The 20,227-nt window shown below is 42.3% G+C and overlaps 2 protein-coding genes across 2 annotated transcripts in view; both read right to left on the bottom strand.

The window, feature by feature from the left end:
* LOC120830835 (uncharacterized) overlaps window positions 1-20,227 on the bottom strand; it is a 192,074-nt gene that overhangs the window by 62,318 nt on the left and 109,529 nt on the right. The window lies entirely within an intron of this gene.
* Window positions 1,262-18,395, bottom strand: htr7c (5-hydroxytryptamine (serotonin) receptor 7c). The gene is made up of 2 exons (XM_040196550.2): window positions 17,572-18,395; window positions 1,262-3,379 (listed from the first exon to the last, which is right to left on the bottom strand). The coding sequence occupies exons 1-2, from the start codon at window positions 18,036-18,038 to the stop codon at window positions 2,641-2,643; spliced, it is 1,206 nt and encodes a 401-aa protein (XP_040052484.1). The 5' UTR covers window positions 18,039-18,395; the 3' UTR covers window positions 1,262-2,640.

Raw genomic sequence — 20,227 nt, 5'->3', positions numbered from 1 at the left:
TAGTTGTTTGTCTCATATGCAATACAACATAAATTAAACTACCACATACTAAACAAGAATACATTAAGTTTAAATCTGTATCATATCATCAATTTATCATCTATCTTTTGCTGGTCATCATAGTTTAACTGCGGCAGGAACAAACATGAATTTCTAGGGCAGATTAAAAATAACAGAGCAAGAGTCTAAGCCCCCCCTTTCCCCATCAGCCTCCACAGTTAGTCAGAGCTGGTAACTGAGACTGCGGGAAACATATGCGACAGACTCATCTTCTGCTACTATCACCCCACTTACTACATCACAAGTATACATTTTGCACCCTTCTCCTGTTCAATAATAGCGATGACACACATCGGGAGCCGGCGCAGCGGGCGAGCCACACTGGCCGAGGCCCGAGAGGGCAAAGCGTTGCTCATTCCCCGAGAGTAACCTCTGTTGACACGGCTGCCGGGAGACTGTCGTGTGCTGAAACAAAGTGTCATGGCATGCTTTTTGAGGTTATGTTCCAGTCTTTTACTTACAATTTACTTTGGAAATTTACAAAAAGTCCTGTTCAAACTAATTTAGTCCCAGAGGCTCTAATGTGGGTTTTTGTTTGTGGAATAAGTGCTGAATTATGTAACAGTGTTCAGGGGACTTGGAGAGATACTCGTTATGACAATTATAATTAGAAAAGTCCTTAAGCTCCAATTGCAGTGCCAACAACAACATGAACTGGTCCAATGTGGCCGGCCGAAACCAATATGATTTTTGGATGCTATGACGGAGAAGAATATCAAAACACTTTCTGAAATTTGAATTGATATCAGAAAAATATTCAGCTCCAGATTTAACACGCTAATTCAGATAGCAGCTGCAAAGAATCGTCACGTTTTTTGTTGATATTATATTTACTCGTGTTTAAGTTTACAAACTATCAGCTATACCACCTATATTAGTCGTCGTGGCGCAGGGGTAGAGAGGGTGTGCTGGGAACCACAAGGTTGGTGGTTCGAGTCCTGGCTGTCCCATGTTGAAGTGTCCCTGAGCTGTTGAAGTGTCCCTGAGCAAGACACCTAACCCCTAAGTGCTCCCTGGGCAAAATGTAAAAAGCCATGGGTTAAAAATGTAATGTAAGTTGCTTTGGATAGAAAGCGTCAGCTAAATGACCTGTAATGTAATATTAGCATGTTGAAGTTAAACTTAATCAATATTTAAAACTTTGGATCAAATGACGCTTTGTGAAAGTGATCCCCTGAAATAAGTATCACCCAACGCTGCATTTCCTCTCAGCACTGAGATTTGAACCAAGTGTTACTTTATTTACAAAGTGATGACATGGTTAGCCACTTCCCAGCTTGTTTCCAAAATGAAAAAAGCAGTCAAATAGAGCGATCACGGCACATTTGTAGACAGATTTACACAATATAAAATAGCAATTCATAACAAAATGATACAACACAGCGGTATATCTGTTTGGAGGAAATGTACAGTAATCTCCAAAACCGAGGTAGAAAAAGCACGCAACTGCTCAACTTTTGTCACAGGTTCAGATGAGAGAGACGTCAGGAAGGAAATGACCACTTTGGGAATCAAAATGAAGACGGAAACACTGTTGACAAACAGTGGGGCAGGAGAGAGTCGAGAATATGGGATTTATTCAAGTGAAAAAATCTAAGTTCAAACGGTCTAGTTCGATGTAACGGACCAATACTGTTGGCTCCCAAATGGGGGGTTAAGCGTATCGAGGCAAAGATAGCAAGAGTGAGGACGTCCCCACCCTCATCGTTTCTGACACGTACAGTGTTGAGTTCACTTTGAATTTAGGTGTGCGATATTGGGTTTGGGTGAGATATAAAAAACGCCTCTGCCATTTACTGCAGAATCTCTAATTAATCTCTTATGATTTATGTATACAGTGGCGGGTAAGACACATTATTCATGCAGACGCTAAGCAAACTACTCTCAGTGTATTTCTTTTAGCAACAAGCACTGAAATATCATGAATGGGAATCACATCTTAAACATTTGTGAGATATTTAAGGTGCTCCTGTTTTTTAATTTAGTTTAATTTAGTTCAATTTAGTGCGAGGACCAAATTGAAAAGTATGGCTGGAGATAAGGTGATATAAATAATATTAAATAATGGCAGAAAGCACAATGAAATCTTAAGTATCAAAGCGTTCACTTTTTGTGTTCAGAGTAAGATGCTCAAAAGACACTGTGCAACACAACAAACGTTCAATTTTGTAAATATACAAAAATCAGCCCACTTTCTGTTCCCTCTGAAAGCCCCGGGATGGTAACTTGTGTTTCACATGTTATTTTCTTTCTCACTACATTATCCTTCCATCAATCCAGTGCCAGGACGGACCTGTGGCATACGCACAAAAGCAGCGTCGACTTGAATAGCCCATCAAGTACGCTCTGTGATTCTCTGTCCCGAAATAGAATGAGTGAGTCACGCTCAAAACTAAGTGATTGTGCTTGTCCCTCTGCGTGCCAACATCACTGAGCCGCACTCTGCCAGTCCTATCGACCGGCCCGCTGTGTAGGCTACGTGTCGCCTCGCCAGCACCAAGCGTACACAGGCACAGGGCCGCCGCACCGCACTTTTTGCTCGATACGGGCGATGCATATCCAGCCGAAGTAACCCTGCTGCTAGACCTTCAGAGCCTCGTGCACGCCCACAGCGGACAGCCTGCGGTTGATGTTGCGATAGCGGCAGCGGAGAAGGTCGCGGTAGGTGGAGCGCAGGTCTCGGTTGAAGAAGGCGTAGATGAAGGGGTTCATCAAGGAGTTGGCGTAGCCCAGCCAGAGCAGCGTGCGCTCCAGCCAGATGGGCACGCAGCTGCACTCCACTCCGCAGATGAAGGGCCTGGCGGTGGACAGGATGAAGAACGGCAGCCAGCACACGGAAAAGACACCCACGATCACCCCCAGCGTCGTCGCCGCTTTCTGCTCCCGCTTGAAGATGGAGATGTTCCTGCGCTCGCGGTTCAGCAGGCGGGACAAGGCCGCGCACTCCTCCGCCACGCCGGGCGGCTTGAGGCCCTGCATTCGCAGCGCCTCGTTAGATACCGTTTCCAGGCGCTCGCGCCGTAAAAGGTCGGTGAAGCGGTGCTTGGCGCCGCTCTTGCGTGCCGCCTTGAATATCTTGTAGTACATGACCAGCATGACCAGCATCGGGATGTAGAAGGCTACGGCCGTGGAATAGATGGTGTAGCCGAAGTCCTGGCTAATGAGGCACACGCCGGCCGTGTGGACGTTTTGGGCCCAGCCACAGAAAGGCGGCAGGGTGATGGATGCTGACACCAGCCACACTCCCAAGATCATCTTGGCCATCAGCTGACCGTTCTGCCGGGCCGGGTAGGTGAGGGGCCGTGTTATCCCCAGGTACCTGTCAGGAAAAAGGACACAAAAGAATCATCAGTGCTAACCGAGGATACTTCTCACATACAATGCACACAGACGCGGTGCTGAAGTACGGAAACCCGATGTCCGTCTCGACTGAGATGTGACTGCGGTGCAGTTAGCGTCAAGTACACGTCCCCTTTCTTTTTGGAGGGCAGGGTGTTTGTTTGGGTGCTTTGTGGAAGCTCGGCAGGTAACAGGAGCTATCAATCAAAGGGAAGCTATCTAGGCTCTAATAACAGCTAGAAGCATCAGAGAAATAAACAGAGTGAGAGGCTGGAATTTGTAGAAAAGAAAACGGGTAGACAGACACTATTCTCACAAAAGGATCTATCTGTAAGCACATCTCAATGTGTTTTGGCTGTAATCCTACAGCCTTCATCTGCATCAAATGCGTCATTGATGACAGCTGTATATTTGACACTCCTGGCTGTTTTTCTGTTTTCCGTCTCTATCGTAATCTCTAGCTTAAAAGCTTTCGGGGGGACTGGCCAATTTGTTACATCGCTTATCAGTGATACAGTGCTATCAGCCCTGTGGAGATCGAATTCAGCTCGCAGGACTTCTCACTGCATGAACGGCTACAGTTTACATGTTTGTAAAGTTTGGGGCTTTTCGATGGACGCCATGTGACCGTGTAATGCACATTGGCTTGTTAACAAACGATAACAAGTTGTATCGATCTAGATCAGAATCAACAAGAAAGGACAATAATCCTACAATTGCACCGAGCTAAGAGCATTTGATGATTCCCGCTGCACCGTCCACGACCCCTCACACATGTGACGCAGAGCGGATGTTTTCTAATCAGCTTAAAAAGCTGCGCAGAGTCACAGGCTTTATTTTTCCCAGCTGGACCATGTATATAATGTGATGGTCACTTGTGGCATCTGACGAGTGAAGCATTATTTTCTCACCCGTTGGCAGCTTGAGTGAACGAGTGGCGGCACAAACGTCCATGAGACACAAGAGCGGAAACAAAGCCAAATATGCACGGCTCATTTTCATAGATGGTGTATTTGATACGAGGAGCATCGCATATCAGACGCCTTGACAATTGCTTCGTTGTTCCCATTCAAACACTATTTCTGGGTCCTTCTCACAGATCCCTTGGCTCAGATTAGCTTGGCTCACTGAGTATCGCACAACAACTACTTCTTCTAACCACTGCCGTGCCTAGTTAACACCCCTCGCTTAAAAGGTACTTTACAGGAAGGCTGAACATATCCAAGCGAGCGATGTCAGAAGAAATTGGAGGAAGATGGGTACTCCATGCTGTGGGAATTCTTAGGAATACATAATGGAAACAGCTGAATGCTTTATTCAATAACGAGGGAGGTCTTTTGGTGCTTATTTGCAGTGATATTTGCGAGTCGGGCGGGCGGAGGGGCAGCTCTCCACAATCCTCTGACTCATCCTCGGCCCTTTAGAAAGCTTCTTTCCGACGCAATGTGCTTGAAGAAAAAAATCCTCTCACCATCCTTTGGAGACAAACAACTGCCGGGTTTGATAAGACAGCATCCATTTTAACACTTGATTACGCAGCACCCTGCTTGTCGTTAGCAGGACGAGATGAAGCATCATTTTGATATAAAGGGATTAAACTTTCCTGATCCCAAAGAGCCAGTGGCATAAGTGCAGCACGCATGAACACATGAAAGGTATATAAGAAGGAACCAAGCAAAATTAAGTTTATATAACACTACAAATGTGCAAAATGTGCACATCTAATATTGACTTTCTTTTAGGTCAGCGGAACAAAAACAGAACTACAAAATCAGGTGATAATTCTCAGGTTTCATCTGGACAAGCGACCGCTCTCACATTTTATCTATTGTTAACAGTAATATGTATTATAGCAGCTTAACATCATTTTCAGTATAGTATCTGCAAAATGCAACTTACTGGAGTCAAATGCAAAAATAAATACGGAATTGTAGCGTATTTTTTGTGCATATTGAAAACAAACATGGGACACCTCACATCTCAGAGGATGCCCACAATCTTACAGAAGAAAACAGATTAGGATCACTTTAATCACACAGCAGTGGCAGTGGAACACACGTGTGTTTTTTCTCATATCTCCGGAGGATTTGGGACATATTCACAGTCCCAGAAGCCCAAGGGGATTACCCCGCCACTGACAAACATTGTGCTCGAGCTAATGCAGAATCCCATTACTTACGCCAGGCTACCAGCTAGGTCAGTAAAGTGCACTATTTTCTGTGCTGACACACTGAAAGCAGCTCCGGTGTGCAACACTCATCAGTCATCTCCAGCAGCACCAATCAAACCTTTTATGTCTGAGATCCGGGATAGTGAAATATTTAACAAGCTGCAGTTGTTTGGGCAGAGGAGTGGTAAATCTAAACAGGATCTCCTCAAAGGAAAATAACATCTGTCAAAATGACTTATTTTCCCACAGAAACTCTCCACCAGAGTATCCTCACTCATTTATCTCACAGAGGGGTCAGAATTCCTGTGTCACAAAGTCAGAGGCCATAATGAGGCTTAAAGTGTTGCCCCTTTTTAGGCAAAGGTTATGTGTTACAGTCTGTATGGGTAAGTTGTGCACCGCGATGCAAACATTGCTCGTAATCGTTCGCTGAAAAACTCCTTTTTTATCCAGCAGTCAGGAGTGTGTATTCACTGTGTTCGTGCTCGACCCAATCCTTTGCTTACTGAATTTATGGTGTAGACTGTTCTAGTTATACCAACCTCAATAACTATAAACAGATAAGGTATCTCTGGGTAAAGAAATAATTAACAAAAAAATTCAGTGTTTATTCCAACACGAACATCACCACGCAGTATTTATTCTGAGATGACCCAGACTGAAAAGGATCAAATCCGTCTAGAGAGAGTTCTGGGATTTTACTCTCAACATCAGACAACAGCGTCAGTCCTCCAGGAATACTTGAGCTCTCATAATCTATTTGAGGATACTTCATTCGACAGAAATTGAGTTGCTTCTCTCACAGAGCACACCGCCGAGCTGTTATTTCCTCCTCAAAAAGGAAGCAAAGGAGTAATCCCATCTGTTTCATACACTACACAGCAATCCACCGTATTCCTTTTAGATCAAACTAACTTGCATTGGTTCGAGTCAGGCTCTGTTTTGTTCTCTGAATTCTGCTTTATTTATGCTTTGATAAAATAATAGCTGTAGTTTGAAAGAAATCTGTTCTGTTATAAGCTCTTAAATAAACAGAGTCGTCCTAAAGACGTACTTCCTGCCTCATTTGTTTCTGTTACATTACATTTACATCACAGAACTACCAGTTTATGTCAGTCAGACAAACCGCTGGCATTTGTTCTATGTGGAAGAAGATGGTTGGCAACTGACACGACAAACGTGTTACCAGAAAGAGAGTAGGTCAAAACTGTATTTTAATTTATGATGGATGGAAGAACTTATACTATGTTGAAAAATATAACATATTTTGAGGAAGTAACTGCAGAAGTTTTGTGCTGCACGTCCCTGAGACGACTATGAGATTAAAAGCATAAAATGTCAGCACGCTCAAATTACAAAAACACATTTTCCAACTTATCTTAATGCCGAGCCTTACCCCTGGTGAATAGCGGCCAATTGCCTTATTACTCTTTAACTACTCCTGCTTTGCTTCACTTGCAGGTTGTTAGGGAGACATAATGCTGTCTCTTTTCTGGTTTCTGTAAAACTGAAGCACGGATTACCATTAAAACTGTTCTTTTTTTAATTTGTTAAAGTAAATGATGATGTTTTTTGTTGTCTAAAAATGAGTTAATCCGATTTATGTATATTGTCCTCAGCTCCACCCCCCTGGGTTCACTTCTGACCTACATAGCTAAGTAAATTGCAAAATACTAGTTTGGAATCATCAATAGTGGATTTTGATGGTTGCTGCATTTCACAAAAAAAAGATCCTATAAGCAGGATGATTTGCATTCTCAAGGCACCTGTGGGTTATCTATATAATTCTAATTCTTTCGATTGGCCGACGATGGCACACCCTGCAACCATTTAAAACCGATCACGCATCCGAACGATATGGGAGTCGTAAGCTTTTCATAAAAGGAAACTATTTACAGAAACGTTGTGGTTACAGAGCTTCCACTGAACTGACTTAGAGTCCCGACGCCTTTATAATGTCTGTTTCACTTCCCCCTAATTGGTGTAAAGCAGTATTGTGTATATTTTATGGCCTCTGCGCAGCACAGCACCTGTCCTTATCAGGTGTTTACTGGCTCTCGCAGAGATAGAGACAATGGGCAGCTATTAGTGTCACAGTGATAAGTGGATTCCCCTTAAAAACCGCCAGCGTGTCCATCTCCGTCAGAGCAAGGTGTCCTTGGATAAAAAAGCAAATACTCTATACAGGCTCTACAGAATAGATTATTGAGAATAGGGCCATACAATAGAAGAGAATGGAAACTAAAAGCTACACAACAAATAAGGATGACAAGGTAGTTCAGTTGAGCCACAGATGAGCAGAGAAGCAATCAAAACTTTGTTCAATCAACCGTCTTAAAAATAGCACAGCAAGGTGACCTAACAGTGGGGCGGACTGTGGAAATGAACTAGTTTAATTAACATGTCGTCCTTCTACTACAAAAGGTTACAGAGCTCTTAGCTGCCACACTGGGAACGTTCTAAAAGCCTGCCAAGATAGTGAGGGCTGTCATACACAAATGATTAACTCTGATAGATCATTTGACCAGCTTGCATCCATTGACCCCTGCAGTGCACCATCTTACAACGATGCAGGAGAAATAGCATTTTGTGTGTTTGCCTGTGTGTGTGTGTGTGTGTGTGTGTATGTGTGTGTGTGTGTTGCAAAACGGAATAGGTATGTTTGTCTTAGGTTCGAAAGGGAAAGAAAACACAATTCCCATCACACACATTATTCAGTTTTTCTCTTTTCAGGCTCATTTTACAGACTCCCCTCCCCAGCGGAGACTGACAGCATCATCTGGCCCCGATCTCACACGGGTGTTTTTTTCAACCTCTGCATTCGGATAATGGCAGCTTCGGAGAGCTCGCGGCTGCAGCCCTCAAGATACTTCAAAAGCACTAACAGTCCATCTCTTTATCTGTGATCCATAGCTTGACCATTATCCAGCTTTATTATTCTCTGTAGCACAAAGTGGACAGCATCATGGTGAGCCTCACTAAAGATAAGGGTAAGATGTGAGATGTTTACGTGGACAATTATGGGGCTGGGCTCTCTTTCCATTGTTGCTGCAAGGACACATTTTTTATCTTTCATGGCAATCGCCAAGACTATTTTTTTTCCACAAACCAATCAAAATCTTTCCCTTTCTTACTGCAAAATAACTTTTATTTACACAGTATTTGCGATGAAAATTTTATCAGCATCTTTAAGTCATGAAATGTTTTTTATCCATTTGAACGACCCTTTCTGTTAGAAATAATATATCATTCAATGGCTTCCTCGCAGTTGCATTGATGTTACATTTAGTGGATTAATCATAACACGTATCTACTATGCAGCACATGGAAAGTGCAGGACTTTGAGTTTAGAGTCCAGGGTCGCTTCCCAAGTCCCATCTATCGTCAGGTTTATAATGCAATAATAGGATGTTACTCCTGTTTCGAGGTCTTCCGTCTCAAGCGACGACCATGATCTCCCACTCTCACATCTTACTTATTCTTGTACTTAATATTCTGTAGCAGAAGCTAATTAGGAACAACCTTAATTTGCATGGCCCTGTCTATAAATAACTTATTATGTAAGCAACAACAAATTTACATTTGCATAAATAACAAAAAGGCTTTCATATTTTGACCAGCAGTGTGAAACAAATATTTTAGACACACACCTTGTGTTTGTGGTCTCTTGGGTGGAGGTCTATCATTAATGTTTTTTAGTATGAGACAATTTGAGAATAGTTTTCCGCATCTGCTACATCATTCCATTTACTTTTACTTTCTGGGTGGATTCTTGCAAGCCCATTGTTTTGCTTGCCGGTCGATTCTTTAATGCACTTACCGTCACCGTGGCAGCCATGGTGACCAGATACATCTATCTATAGAACTCTATAGAACTCTCTTTTTACCAGTAAAATTGAATTTGTGCTTTTATATCCATCCCACTGCCTCGGTAGGATACGTTCCAGGAGAATCTTTCATTTGCAAGCAATATGGTAAGTGGAGTGCTAATATTTCCCACAGAATTGTACATTTACTATGGTCAGCTTTCCTCTAGCAGACCCAACTTTGCAAACTAATTTATTAAGATCCCAAACCGCTCACTCAAATATGAATGAGTGCGCTATCTCTCTCTTCATTATTATACAATGACTGAAGTCTGTAAGTGGAAGGTGAATAAACATGTGCCAGCAAGTCCATCTCCTTCTCTTTTTCCTGTCATGATGATGTGAGAGAGCGGATGTGAAGAGCCCCCACATCTTAGTCACCTTCCCTTTGGTTCTGTCACCAAGGGCACTCTTTCTCTCAAAGGACACCTTGAACATCGAATATGCTTAGAGGTGATCTCAGATGTTGTGGATCTAATTCCCTGTTCTTCCCATTTTACTTTTGACCTTTCAGTAAAAAATGTTGGTTACCAAGGATACCACAGGCGGCTTATTTCTAAGCTGACTCCCTTTCTTCCAAAATGGCATCTAGCCAGCAGTTAGAGTAGCTGAAGTAGCTGTGCGGCCGATTATATGTCATCATTTTGTGTCTCTTAAAATAGAAAAGGACAGCGGGGAGGAGTTGTATCTAACTGGTTCCCGAGTCACGAGACACCGCTGTGTAACATTAAGGCAAGCGTTGAAGACGTTTTTTTGTATTGTCTTTCTGACCTTATATGTTTGGGAGATGAAAATATCAAAGATATTGAACTCAGCTAAAGGCAAGAGAATACTATATTATTTTATGTTACTATATACTATACGATACCTACATACTTGTTTAATTATATTATTATGAATGCTTCACCTTGTTCAAACACAGTCAATTTGGTGTTTCCACACATTACAATAAAAGACTCAATTGTGTTGTCTAGCTCCTGGGAAGTTTTTGTATAAGTCATTATTTTCAAAGGCAAATTTTTGTGAAGAGGCAAAACAAAACAACAACAATCGTGTACAAACAAACCCAAAATCCAGATCAAACCTGTGCTATTCATGGATAGTAAGTTTCACAATAATGAAATTCACACCTCATCCAACCCTCAGCCCACCATTTCCTCTTTGATCTTTTTAAAATTAGTTTAGTGTTGGGTTTTCATTTGTGTGTTCTCCACTTCTGGAGATTTACCTACCATGGAGATGCAAAGCACGGTATCCTTAAAAGTATGATTGAGGCAAAAACTCAATTAAAATCAAGACAGAATATTGCTACAAGCGCACTGAATATCTATTTTCAAGAGACTATCCTTGTGAATCACGGCTTCCTGCAATGATAGCAAGCAAAACTGATTTTATGGAGTAAACTTGAAATAAGGAACTGTTATTGTCCCTGATTACCCTTAGATGGCACGTCTCCTTTTTATGCACAACATGAATACTACTTAGTGAAAATATTGTCTTATATGAGATTGGTCCGTGGTGCCGTGTTTTTTTTAGATGAGAGTATACAGAGAAAATACTGTCTAAATCAAGCTAAATATAACAACTGCTTACTGCTTAAATCAGCAGAACCCATGTCAATGTTTTGCAAAAAAAAGAATAAGTGAATTGTATGTAATTTGACTCTGCACTGGGTGATACGCATCCAAAGATACGCATCCAAAGATTTCTGAGCACAGTGTGCATTACCCGAACACAACTCTGGCTGATGACAGGGATATTCATTACAAGAGCAATTTCACCGCTGTTCATCTCGCCGCACAGCAGTGACAGAGAGAGCATAACTCTGTTATTAAGTCTCCTTTGACTGGCAAAGCACATTTACAGTTGATGTACAGTATCGGGTTTATACATTTACAGGATTCCTCTTCACGCAGACTACTTGGAAAGATAAACAAACAAAATACCGTCATGGGTGAGCAAGCACAGCTGTGACAACCAGATAATAATACTGATCTGGTGAATTAAAGGTCACTGTTGTGTATTCCAAGCAGTGCACATAATGATGAGGTTGGAATAGTCAATCAAGCCAAAATGCTGAACAGCGCAATGAGTTTAATGTAGACAAAATGAATGAAGGTTTACAATTTGTAAGAGGTACAGTAGAGCTGAATAAAAGGTGTCTCAAATTTACACAGCATAATTACAGTGCACCTTCTTGGTCTCACTGGGACTGATTCTGTGTACATACTCACACAACACAATTCACCCAAACTGACAAATGGCTCTAATATCCCAACAACTGTTGGATGGATTGCTTTCTTATTGACTTGATTGATTCTGTGACTTCTCGTGCCCCAACCGGTCAAAGTTCTCACTTATGCATGGAAATATTGTACATCTAATTGATAAATTCGTAGAGCATTTTTAAGTCCCAAGACCATTTTTTCCCAATTACTTGATCCCATGGCTTTTTCGCATGACATTCCCATTGGCCTCAGCGTTATGGGTTCATGTGCAGATTACCAAGGGTTAGAATGTGAAAAGGTGGTGATGGGGAACATATTGAACATTAGTATGTTAGCATTATCATCATTATCATTGTCACTGTTAGAATGTTAGAATGTTAGCAGGCATGAAAGCACCACTGGAGGGTTGTACAACCTCTCAGAGCTGCTGCCATGTCTGAAGACAGACTCTTGGCGGCCACTTTTTTTGTTTTGTTTTATTAGATTTCAGTTTAATGATTAATTTCCGCTGTTTGCCGAGTAGTCTTATTATTTTCTACCATGAGTTTAGCATTAACTAAAAACTGCAGTGGATTGATACACAGCAGTGAACATATAGGGAGTGATGGGTCAGTGAATGGCTGCATGTCTAAAGGGATTTGTTTTATGAGCCCACAAATAGAAGCACTTAAACTGTATTCCCCCTTTAAACATACACGCACATAGATGCAAAGGTCACTAATTTAAGTTCAACTGTAGTGTACTCGGCATTTTCCCATGGTCAATGTATTGTGTGCATTTTGTGTACGCTATATTCAGAATATTTTAGACTTAAAAACTTTTAGACGCCTGAAACATCGGAACCCTTTAACTTTCCATAGTTATTGTGTGCAGGAGCATTAATGCCAGACTTGGAGGATAGTACATCTATATATTCAGTTCATGTTTGCAGTTAAACTAAATGCCAAAACCTAAGTTGCATTTTCTGGAAGAAAAACAATGCTTAACGTTGAAAGCGTATTATCTGCAATCCACAGTGTGTTTGTAGCCTCTCAGCTCCATCAACATGAAACTCATTATCTCACTACTTGGTAAATGCTTGTTGGCCCTTTGTTCAATCACGATGAATAATGGACCCCACCTTTGTTATGCCAAACACAAAGCTTTAATTATGGCATACTAAAGTCACCCTCTACACTTTTGCCTTTTCTTCTTCCTGTCCTCAGAGATTGCTGGGTAAATAGGGTGACATGGTGGGAATACCTAAATAACACCCAGATGTGTATCTGTGCACCTGTTGGTAATCCATCATCTTCTAATTGCACATGAAGGTGCAACGTACTGCTGCTGCTGAGAGATGAAAGTTTGATCCCTCAAGGGCTTCTAACAGTTTTCATCAACCCTCGGTTCATAAAACTCCCACAGATCATTAATTATAGTGTATTATTGTAGTTCAAGGAAGGAAAACAGAAGTATTTGGGTTTAACCAAATTATCATTCAAACAAATCAGCATGAAAGCGCAAACAACCCCCTGTGTAACTTAATTGTAATGTGTGAAATATCATTTTATTTCAGTCTTTGATCCATCAATACTACTATTCAACTATGATGCCCAGCTGGATGTGGTTCAAGAGCTCACTGATTATTTTTATGTAGGCAAATTTAAGTGGCTCCCTACAGAGACCAATACATTTAAAAAATAAATTAAATCACAGACCTCGTATCAGTGAAAAAGACCAAGATCACAAAGGCAAAAGACAAATCGCAAACAACCGTTCTGCTCTCCTCCCTTAACTTTGTTTGTCAGTCATCTCAACCCCCGTCTGGCTCCATTCCCAAGCATACCACCTTATTCGACCACATGATCGGTGCACAATTTGTCTCTCACTTCCTGTACTTCTGTGAAAGAAGCCAAACGGACAGTCAAACCGGTCGGAGAGGGAGCCGCGGTTGACAGTACAATTTGCCAGAAGCCTTCTACGCGCATTTCTATTTAATGATGGTTTGAAATGTTTTCAGAGACAGCAGTTTTGCTCCAGAAAAACTCCTCGTTTAAATGACGTGGATTTGAACCTGAAATACTTTTTCCTCTTGAAAAATGAGAGAAGTTTGTCCTCTCTGTATGAAACAAGCTGTAATGGCTTTAAACATTAAGCTTGTGGTTTCTAAATCCTAACCCTAAGTACTCTCTGTAAACCGGTTGTGATCATAACAAATGCAGTGTAACGTCCTATTTGGCTCCACAGACGGAATGTTTGTCCCGATTTAGCAACCCTTCACAAGTGTAAAGGTAAACTTTCTTTGATCTGAACACCTCGGCCCAGGAGGAGTTGTCCAATCCTGTGCCTTTCAGCAAGGTGGCCCGACAAGTGGGAAGTGAGTCGGGCCTGAGCGAGTGGAGCTCGGGCGTCACATCGCGTTACCTGAGGACGCGTCAGCTGGGTGAAGTCATCTGTGTCCTGTGCTGCGGTTGGATGTTCCCCAGTTGGACAAACCAAGCGCTGCCTCCCCTGGGAGGAACTTACTCACCGACCTCACACAAATATAGTCAGATGTGGAAAGGGGGTCACTGCTGGAGCTGTGTGTAAACCCGGCTCATCGCTGACACACCAGTTGGCAGAAGGAATGCAAAGGCTGAAGCTAATTCTGCTGCCATATAAGGGTCCGTTCTGATTTCCTGCCTCAAATCCCTTGCGGAAGCTTAAGGGTGTGGTCATACCTACACCGGATTTTTGTGGAAAAGTTACCGCCGCAATGTGTTATTTTTTTCTTAGCCCACATCACATCCATCACATCCACACGTTCACTGATAGACAAACAAGGCTACATTGATTTTCCAATTTAACTATGTCTCATGCTATACCAAGTTTCTCCATTCCTTTAGAGCTGGGTTTTCTTAGACATGTGGGAATCTAAAGAAAAGGACGGCCTTCTCATCCCACTGTTGTAAATAAATCATTCATATTTGACTTTTAAATTATTGAACATACAGTATATTACTCTCAGTGAAGGTAAAAACTGAGTGTAGCCATAAGAAATCCTAACTTTTAAGAGATGTGGTCACAAAAGTGGCTGAGCATTTCTTGTGAAAGAGCAGACTCACATTCATCTATAAATTCTTCTTTATTTACTTGCACGCACTGAGACGGGACTCTTTGTGCTCCTGTGTTTTAGGTTCAATTTGCACTGTCAATCTCCAATTGAAGACGCATGAGGTGTATGAGTGTGTACTCATCCATAAGCCTGCCTTTGACAGCCATAAATTCACATTATCACAGACAGTATAAAATCAATACTACCAGAGAATATTCTGTAGTTATTTTGATGTGACCCAGACCAAAAGATGGGTAACCTTTTCTTGACGTAGCGTTCTTGTATCGGGTCAGAAAAGGTCGCTATACTCAGATCTATAAGTGAAGTCATTGCTATAGGAGATTATTTTTCTACTGATGGGGGGGGATAAAAAGAAAACAATGGTTTAACATTCAGTTTAACAAATGTATGGTTATTGTGTTTATTATGTAAGTGAAATATAACTCTGAAATACAACACTCTTTTACCAAATTTATCAAACAAAAAGATTTTGGCATATGACTTATAATGTCTGTTGAGACAAATTTGTTTCATATTTCTGGATGTATTCCAGATCCTGGTGTCAACGAGAAAGACTATCTATATGATTTTTGTGTGCATGTCATGAAGTACTTTAATTTGCGTACTTAGATTAAAACATTCACACACTAGATTTTCTTCTCTGGTTATTTTATCCATTCACCATTTGTGCATTTACTGCATTATATGATGAAAGGATATGATGCAGAAATTGATTCACAGCATCCGATATTGTATTGCATATAGCGGGCCCCCAATTCGCTCCACTAAACTAGATGACATTTTAGGGTAAAACCCAAGTGAGAATATTATTTCACACCTGAATTCCTAATCCAAATATCCACTGTCACTGACTGCAAAGAGAGGATAAATAGTATTTAAAAATGTGTTCAAATACTTTGAATATCTTTGAAATGCTTCAAAAAAAAAAACAACGACTGAAAATTGAGTAACAATATAGTGAGACTGTCGAATTAGACCAAAGCTGGATTGACAACTGGCTAAAGTGCACAACCACTCCAGGTTCGTATGTTTATGTTTCTTGTTAATTTGGTTAATTCCTTGTTTTTTTTTAAAGAGGCCCAGCGTGGATTGTGTTTCGGCATTGTTCAGTTTACTTGTGCAATGAGTAACTACTACCTGCTTTTCTTTGAATAAGGGTTTCTTTAGCTGTTAATGGAATGTTCTAAAGGTGAAAGGGCTGAAATACAAAAGTGTTTACCGGGCATCGGTGCTCTAACAAAAATACACTGTCCACTTGCAATATGGGAAATGTAAGATGCAGCGTTTTAAAGGTTCGACCAATGCTTGAGATGAAGATATAGCCCATGTTGCATCTATTTGAATCATTATTTAAATATATCCTTTATCCAAGTGTAATACTGATCTTAAGAGTGGTTGTAGTGTTAAATCTTCATGAATTGGCTCCATAAACTAGGGACCACTGGCATATACATTCATGTGTTCTGGCTGCGAGAGATAAATGTGATTCTTCAGCGCAGCACCTGGTTCTCAGGGACTTTGTAGCCGCAACCAAAGACCCTGCTCAATCCTTCTGTTCTGCCTAATTTTACAATGCATGTCCTTGGGAATCCAAAATGACACCCAGTTAAACATAATTACAGTAAATCAAGTGTCTGATTGGCAATTACCATTGTAAATGAATTATCTCTAACACCCCAATTGTGAATCATGTACCGAACATGTTTTGTTTGATCAGAACAAGCCTGTTTTCACGGAGATGAAAGCGCTCAAAGCGTTTTACAGAGCTGTCTGTACAGCTCGGGTGTCAAAAATAACCCTAAAACCACCTTTGTTTGAAATACACAGTTGGTCTTGAGGTCCACAAAAAGCAGGAGATCGTGGATTAAGTGCTCTAGAACGATATGGTTCGGTGGTTGTGCGCACTTTCATTTCGTGGCATTTAATCAACTACTTCATCTTTTCATCAGCTCAAAGCACATTCATAGCTCTGTCAATCACGCTGTAACGACCGGTATCTTTCCAGTTCCTCCCATAACATCATTAACTCTTCAGGCGTACTTAAGTCTGTTGTGCTCAACGTATCCTCGAGCGGGAAACATTCATAATTCTTGGTGTAATGCACTGACTCTGTCTTCATTACGTTCAATGAGGACAATGGCACCATTCGTTTGACTTGGTTTAATTGTGTCTTAATGGGAGCAGTGAAGATGTCACATCCGTCACATCCGTCACAAGCCCTCCGACAGTGGTGTACCTGAGTGGCTCTCGATGGGCGGGATGAGTGCTTACTTTCCCCATTCGCAATGTGGAATTCATTGCACATTACTGTGGAGGATTTAAAAAGCACCTTAAATGATTAATGTAGAACACCAAACTATTACAGCATGTATTTTCATACATCAGCAATGTAAGTGATTTGATTCAGATTCACTTCAACTTGATTGATTTGAAAGATGTAAATCACATATAAAAGTCATCAGCTGTGAGGTTGATAGGCTGGTACTAAATGTGTAACTACAGGGAACACTGATCACCATAATTAGGCACGTCTTTAATTCATCACAGTCTGCTCATTGCTTTTCTGCTCCAGTAGATTCAAAATGACAGATCGCGGGTGATCTTGATCGAGGCATTTAAATGTCAATCTCCATCTCAATTAGGCTTCATTTGAACCTCAACTGTTCTTGCCCTCGGTGGTTTGGAGCAACATATAAAAATAAACCCTGTATCTGTCTTATCCTTGTCTTCGCAGCGCATGCGGAAATGTTCATTTACAATGTGCCATCGTGAATGAACAAGATTCCTTCTCAGTTTCTAACTTTTGCAACTCACCTATCGACGCTGATCACGCACAGGGTCATGATGGAGGCGGTGCAGCACATTACATCCATGCCGATGAAGATGTTGCAGAATACCTCTCCAAAAAGCCACTTGCCCCCGGTCAGGTCTGTCACTATTACGAAAGGCATCACAACTATTGCCACCGAAAGGTCCGCCACTGCTAGAGATACCAGAAGGTAGTTAGAAGGTTGTCTCAGCTTCTTCACCACGCACACCGCGATCACCACCAGCGTGTTCCCCATCACCGTGACCGCCGTGATGATCGCCAACATCACCCCGATCAGGATCTTCTGCGGGTGCCCGAAATCCTGCAGCTGCTCCCCGCACGACTCGTTCCACATGGCCGTGGGACCGATGGTGACGAGGACGCTGTTGGGAAGCTGCAGAGTGCCATTGATGACTTCGGAAATGTCCTCCCTCTTGTTAAAAGTGAGCTCAATTTCCGAAGTATTGTACATCACGACAACTTTATCTCGTGAGGGACGCAAGGGACGCCTCGCCGGTGCACTCCTTTTACGCGCATATTTGGATACGTGTGACCTGCTTTCGGCTGCTGTCCAGCGGTCTTGGTTCAAGGCGGCTGCAGCTGCGCGGCATCGCAGCTGCCGGCCAATGACTACTGCCTGGTGTCCCCGGCTGGTTTCTATTTATCAATGATCCGTCTCCAGGGACATGATCGCGTGCTCCATCCCGACGAGGAAGAAAAAAAAACACTTTTACTCCAAAACTATGGCATACAAAAAAAAGTTCCAGAATATGAACACAGCTGCCCACGAAGTGCTTGTTTCCAGGTCGACTCACAAGACAAATATCGACTCTTGGTGGGAGGGATGGGGGGAGGGGGGGGGGGGGGGGGGGGGGGAGTTGCGCTCCGGAAAACCACACCTGTCAACGTGACGCATGAGTTCGGGCGCACGGGCGACCAACTGGATGCGAGACATGCGATTCAGCAGCAGTTTCAGAGGACATCCCAGTAGATGCAAACCCATAAATAGCCTATGGTTATTTATGGTTTGCTCTCAAGAGAATATAAGGGTTTCCACCTTTCGATTCCAATGTTTCTCAATAAAATCCTCCAACATCCCCCACAACATCCCCTCCTCATTCTATATATTATAATTGTATCTATGAATCCCCGAGATAGATATTTGTTATGAATCCATAACAAATATCATTCAGCGAGGGGTGAAAGAAAAAAAAAACATTTTCCCACTTGCATGTGGAATTTGAATGAGGGAGAGGCAAAGAACCCGATGGCATTTTGCCAGCGCCTCCAGCAAAAATGAACTGCCTAAAAATAGACCATCTCACTCAAACTCAACTATGCTTTTCTGATGCCTTTCCTGGTGGCCCTGGCCCCTCAAATAGCCACAGAAGACGAAGCAAAAGAGAAAACGGCTCTGCCGATCATCTTAGAAGACAGCGAGGACCTGGGAAAAGCTTCCCTGGATTCAGGTTGCTTTCGCATCATCGTCCAGGCAGCAACAGCTGTGGTGTGTTTGTCCCTCTGGCTCCGAGGGGGCCGACGCTGTCTCCCACATCACCCTGCAGGGCATCACCGGTCCTCTCCAAACCTCACATGCAATCAACCACAGCCCAGGCTCTCTAGTCATCATTACCTACACTCTGTCTGACAGACAGGCCAGTAATGATTGTCACATCCGATTAATGCCAGTGACCATTGGTGGTTTCTGCTGGACCTTCTGCTGTCGAGTAAAGTTGGTCTCTTTTAGTTATTATGAAATTACATATGCAGTCAGAGCAGATAGGTCATCTTTACTGGGCGGACAGTGTCTGAGGCAATCAAGCTGTCAACATGTCAGTGATTCTGTCAACTCCTCCCACAGGTTAAAAAGGTATGGATTTCACAGAAACAGCTGCAAATTGTTCACCGTTAATGGATCTTTATCTTTTGGATCAGTTGGCGTCATTTTAACCATCCATAATCAAACCGCTTATCCTGTCAACCAGTCACACACACCTACAGGCAATTTAATCAACTTGATCCCCAGAGCATGTCTTTGGACTGGGACGAAGCCGGAGTACCCGGAGAGAACCCACGCAGACACGGGGAAAACATGCAGACTCCACACAGAAAGGCCGCTGGGCAGAGTCAAACCCAGGACCTTGTTGCTATGAGGCGACAGTGCTAACCACCACGCCACCGTGCCACCGTGCCGCCCTCATTTTACCCAATCACAGAAAATCACCTCAAGATGCAAAACTTGTTTTGATCCCCTTGCAGCCGAAACCCCCAGTTACAGATGTCAGGTTAATCTGCTTAAAAAACAAGCTCAATTGTTAATCCATGTGACTTTTGCTCACAAGCCTTCGATACCCTCTAATTGGGCTGTCAAACCCTAATGAAACCAACATGTTACGTAAACTCGTCCTTTCACAGGAATGATACAAGCTGCCATCAAGTTTTACATTTTTACCTGTAATTAAAAGCATGTTGACCATTTTCTGATGTTTAAATGCCAGAGCAAACTACCAAAAGCATCCCTTAAGGGCTTCATCAAAACACGCTGCATTAGAAATGTTTATTTATGCTATTGACTATGTTGACTCAGAGTCCGTCTTTGCCCCTGACATGAACTGGCATAATGTTATCGGTCAGTCAGTTGAAGTCAAATGTAGATTACAG

This window comes from Gasterosteus aculeatus, chromosome 13 (genome assembly GCF_964276395.1).
Source record: "Gasterosteus aculeatus chromosome 13, fGasAcu3.hap1.1, whole genome shotgun sequence".
Lineage (NCBI taxonomy): Eukaryota > Metazoa > Chordata > Actinopteri > Perciformes > Gasterosteidae > Gasterosteus > Gasterosteus aculeatus.
This window is presented reverse-complemented; position numbering and strand designations above follow the sequence as displayed.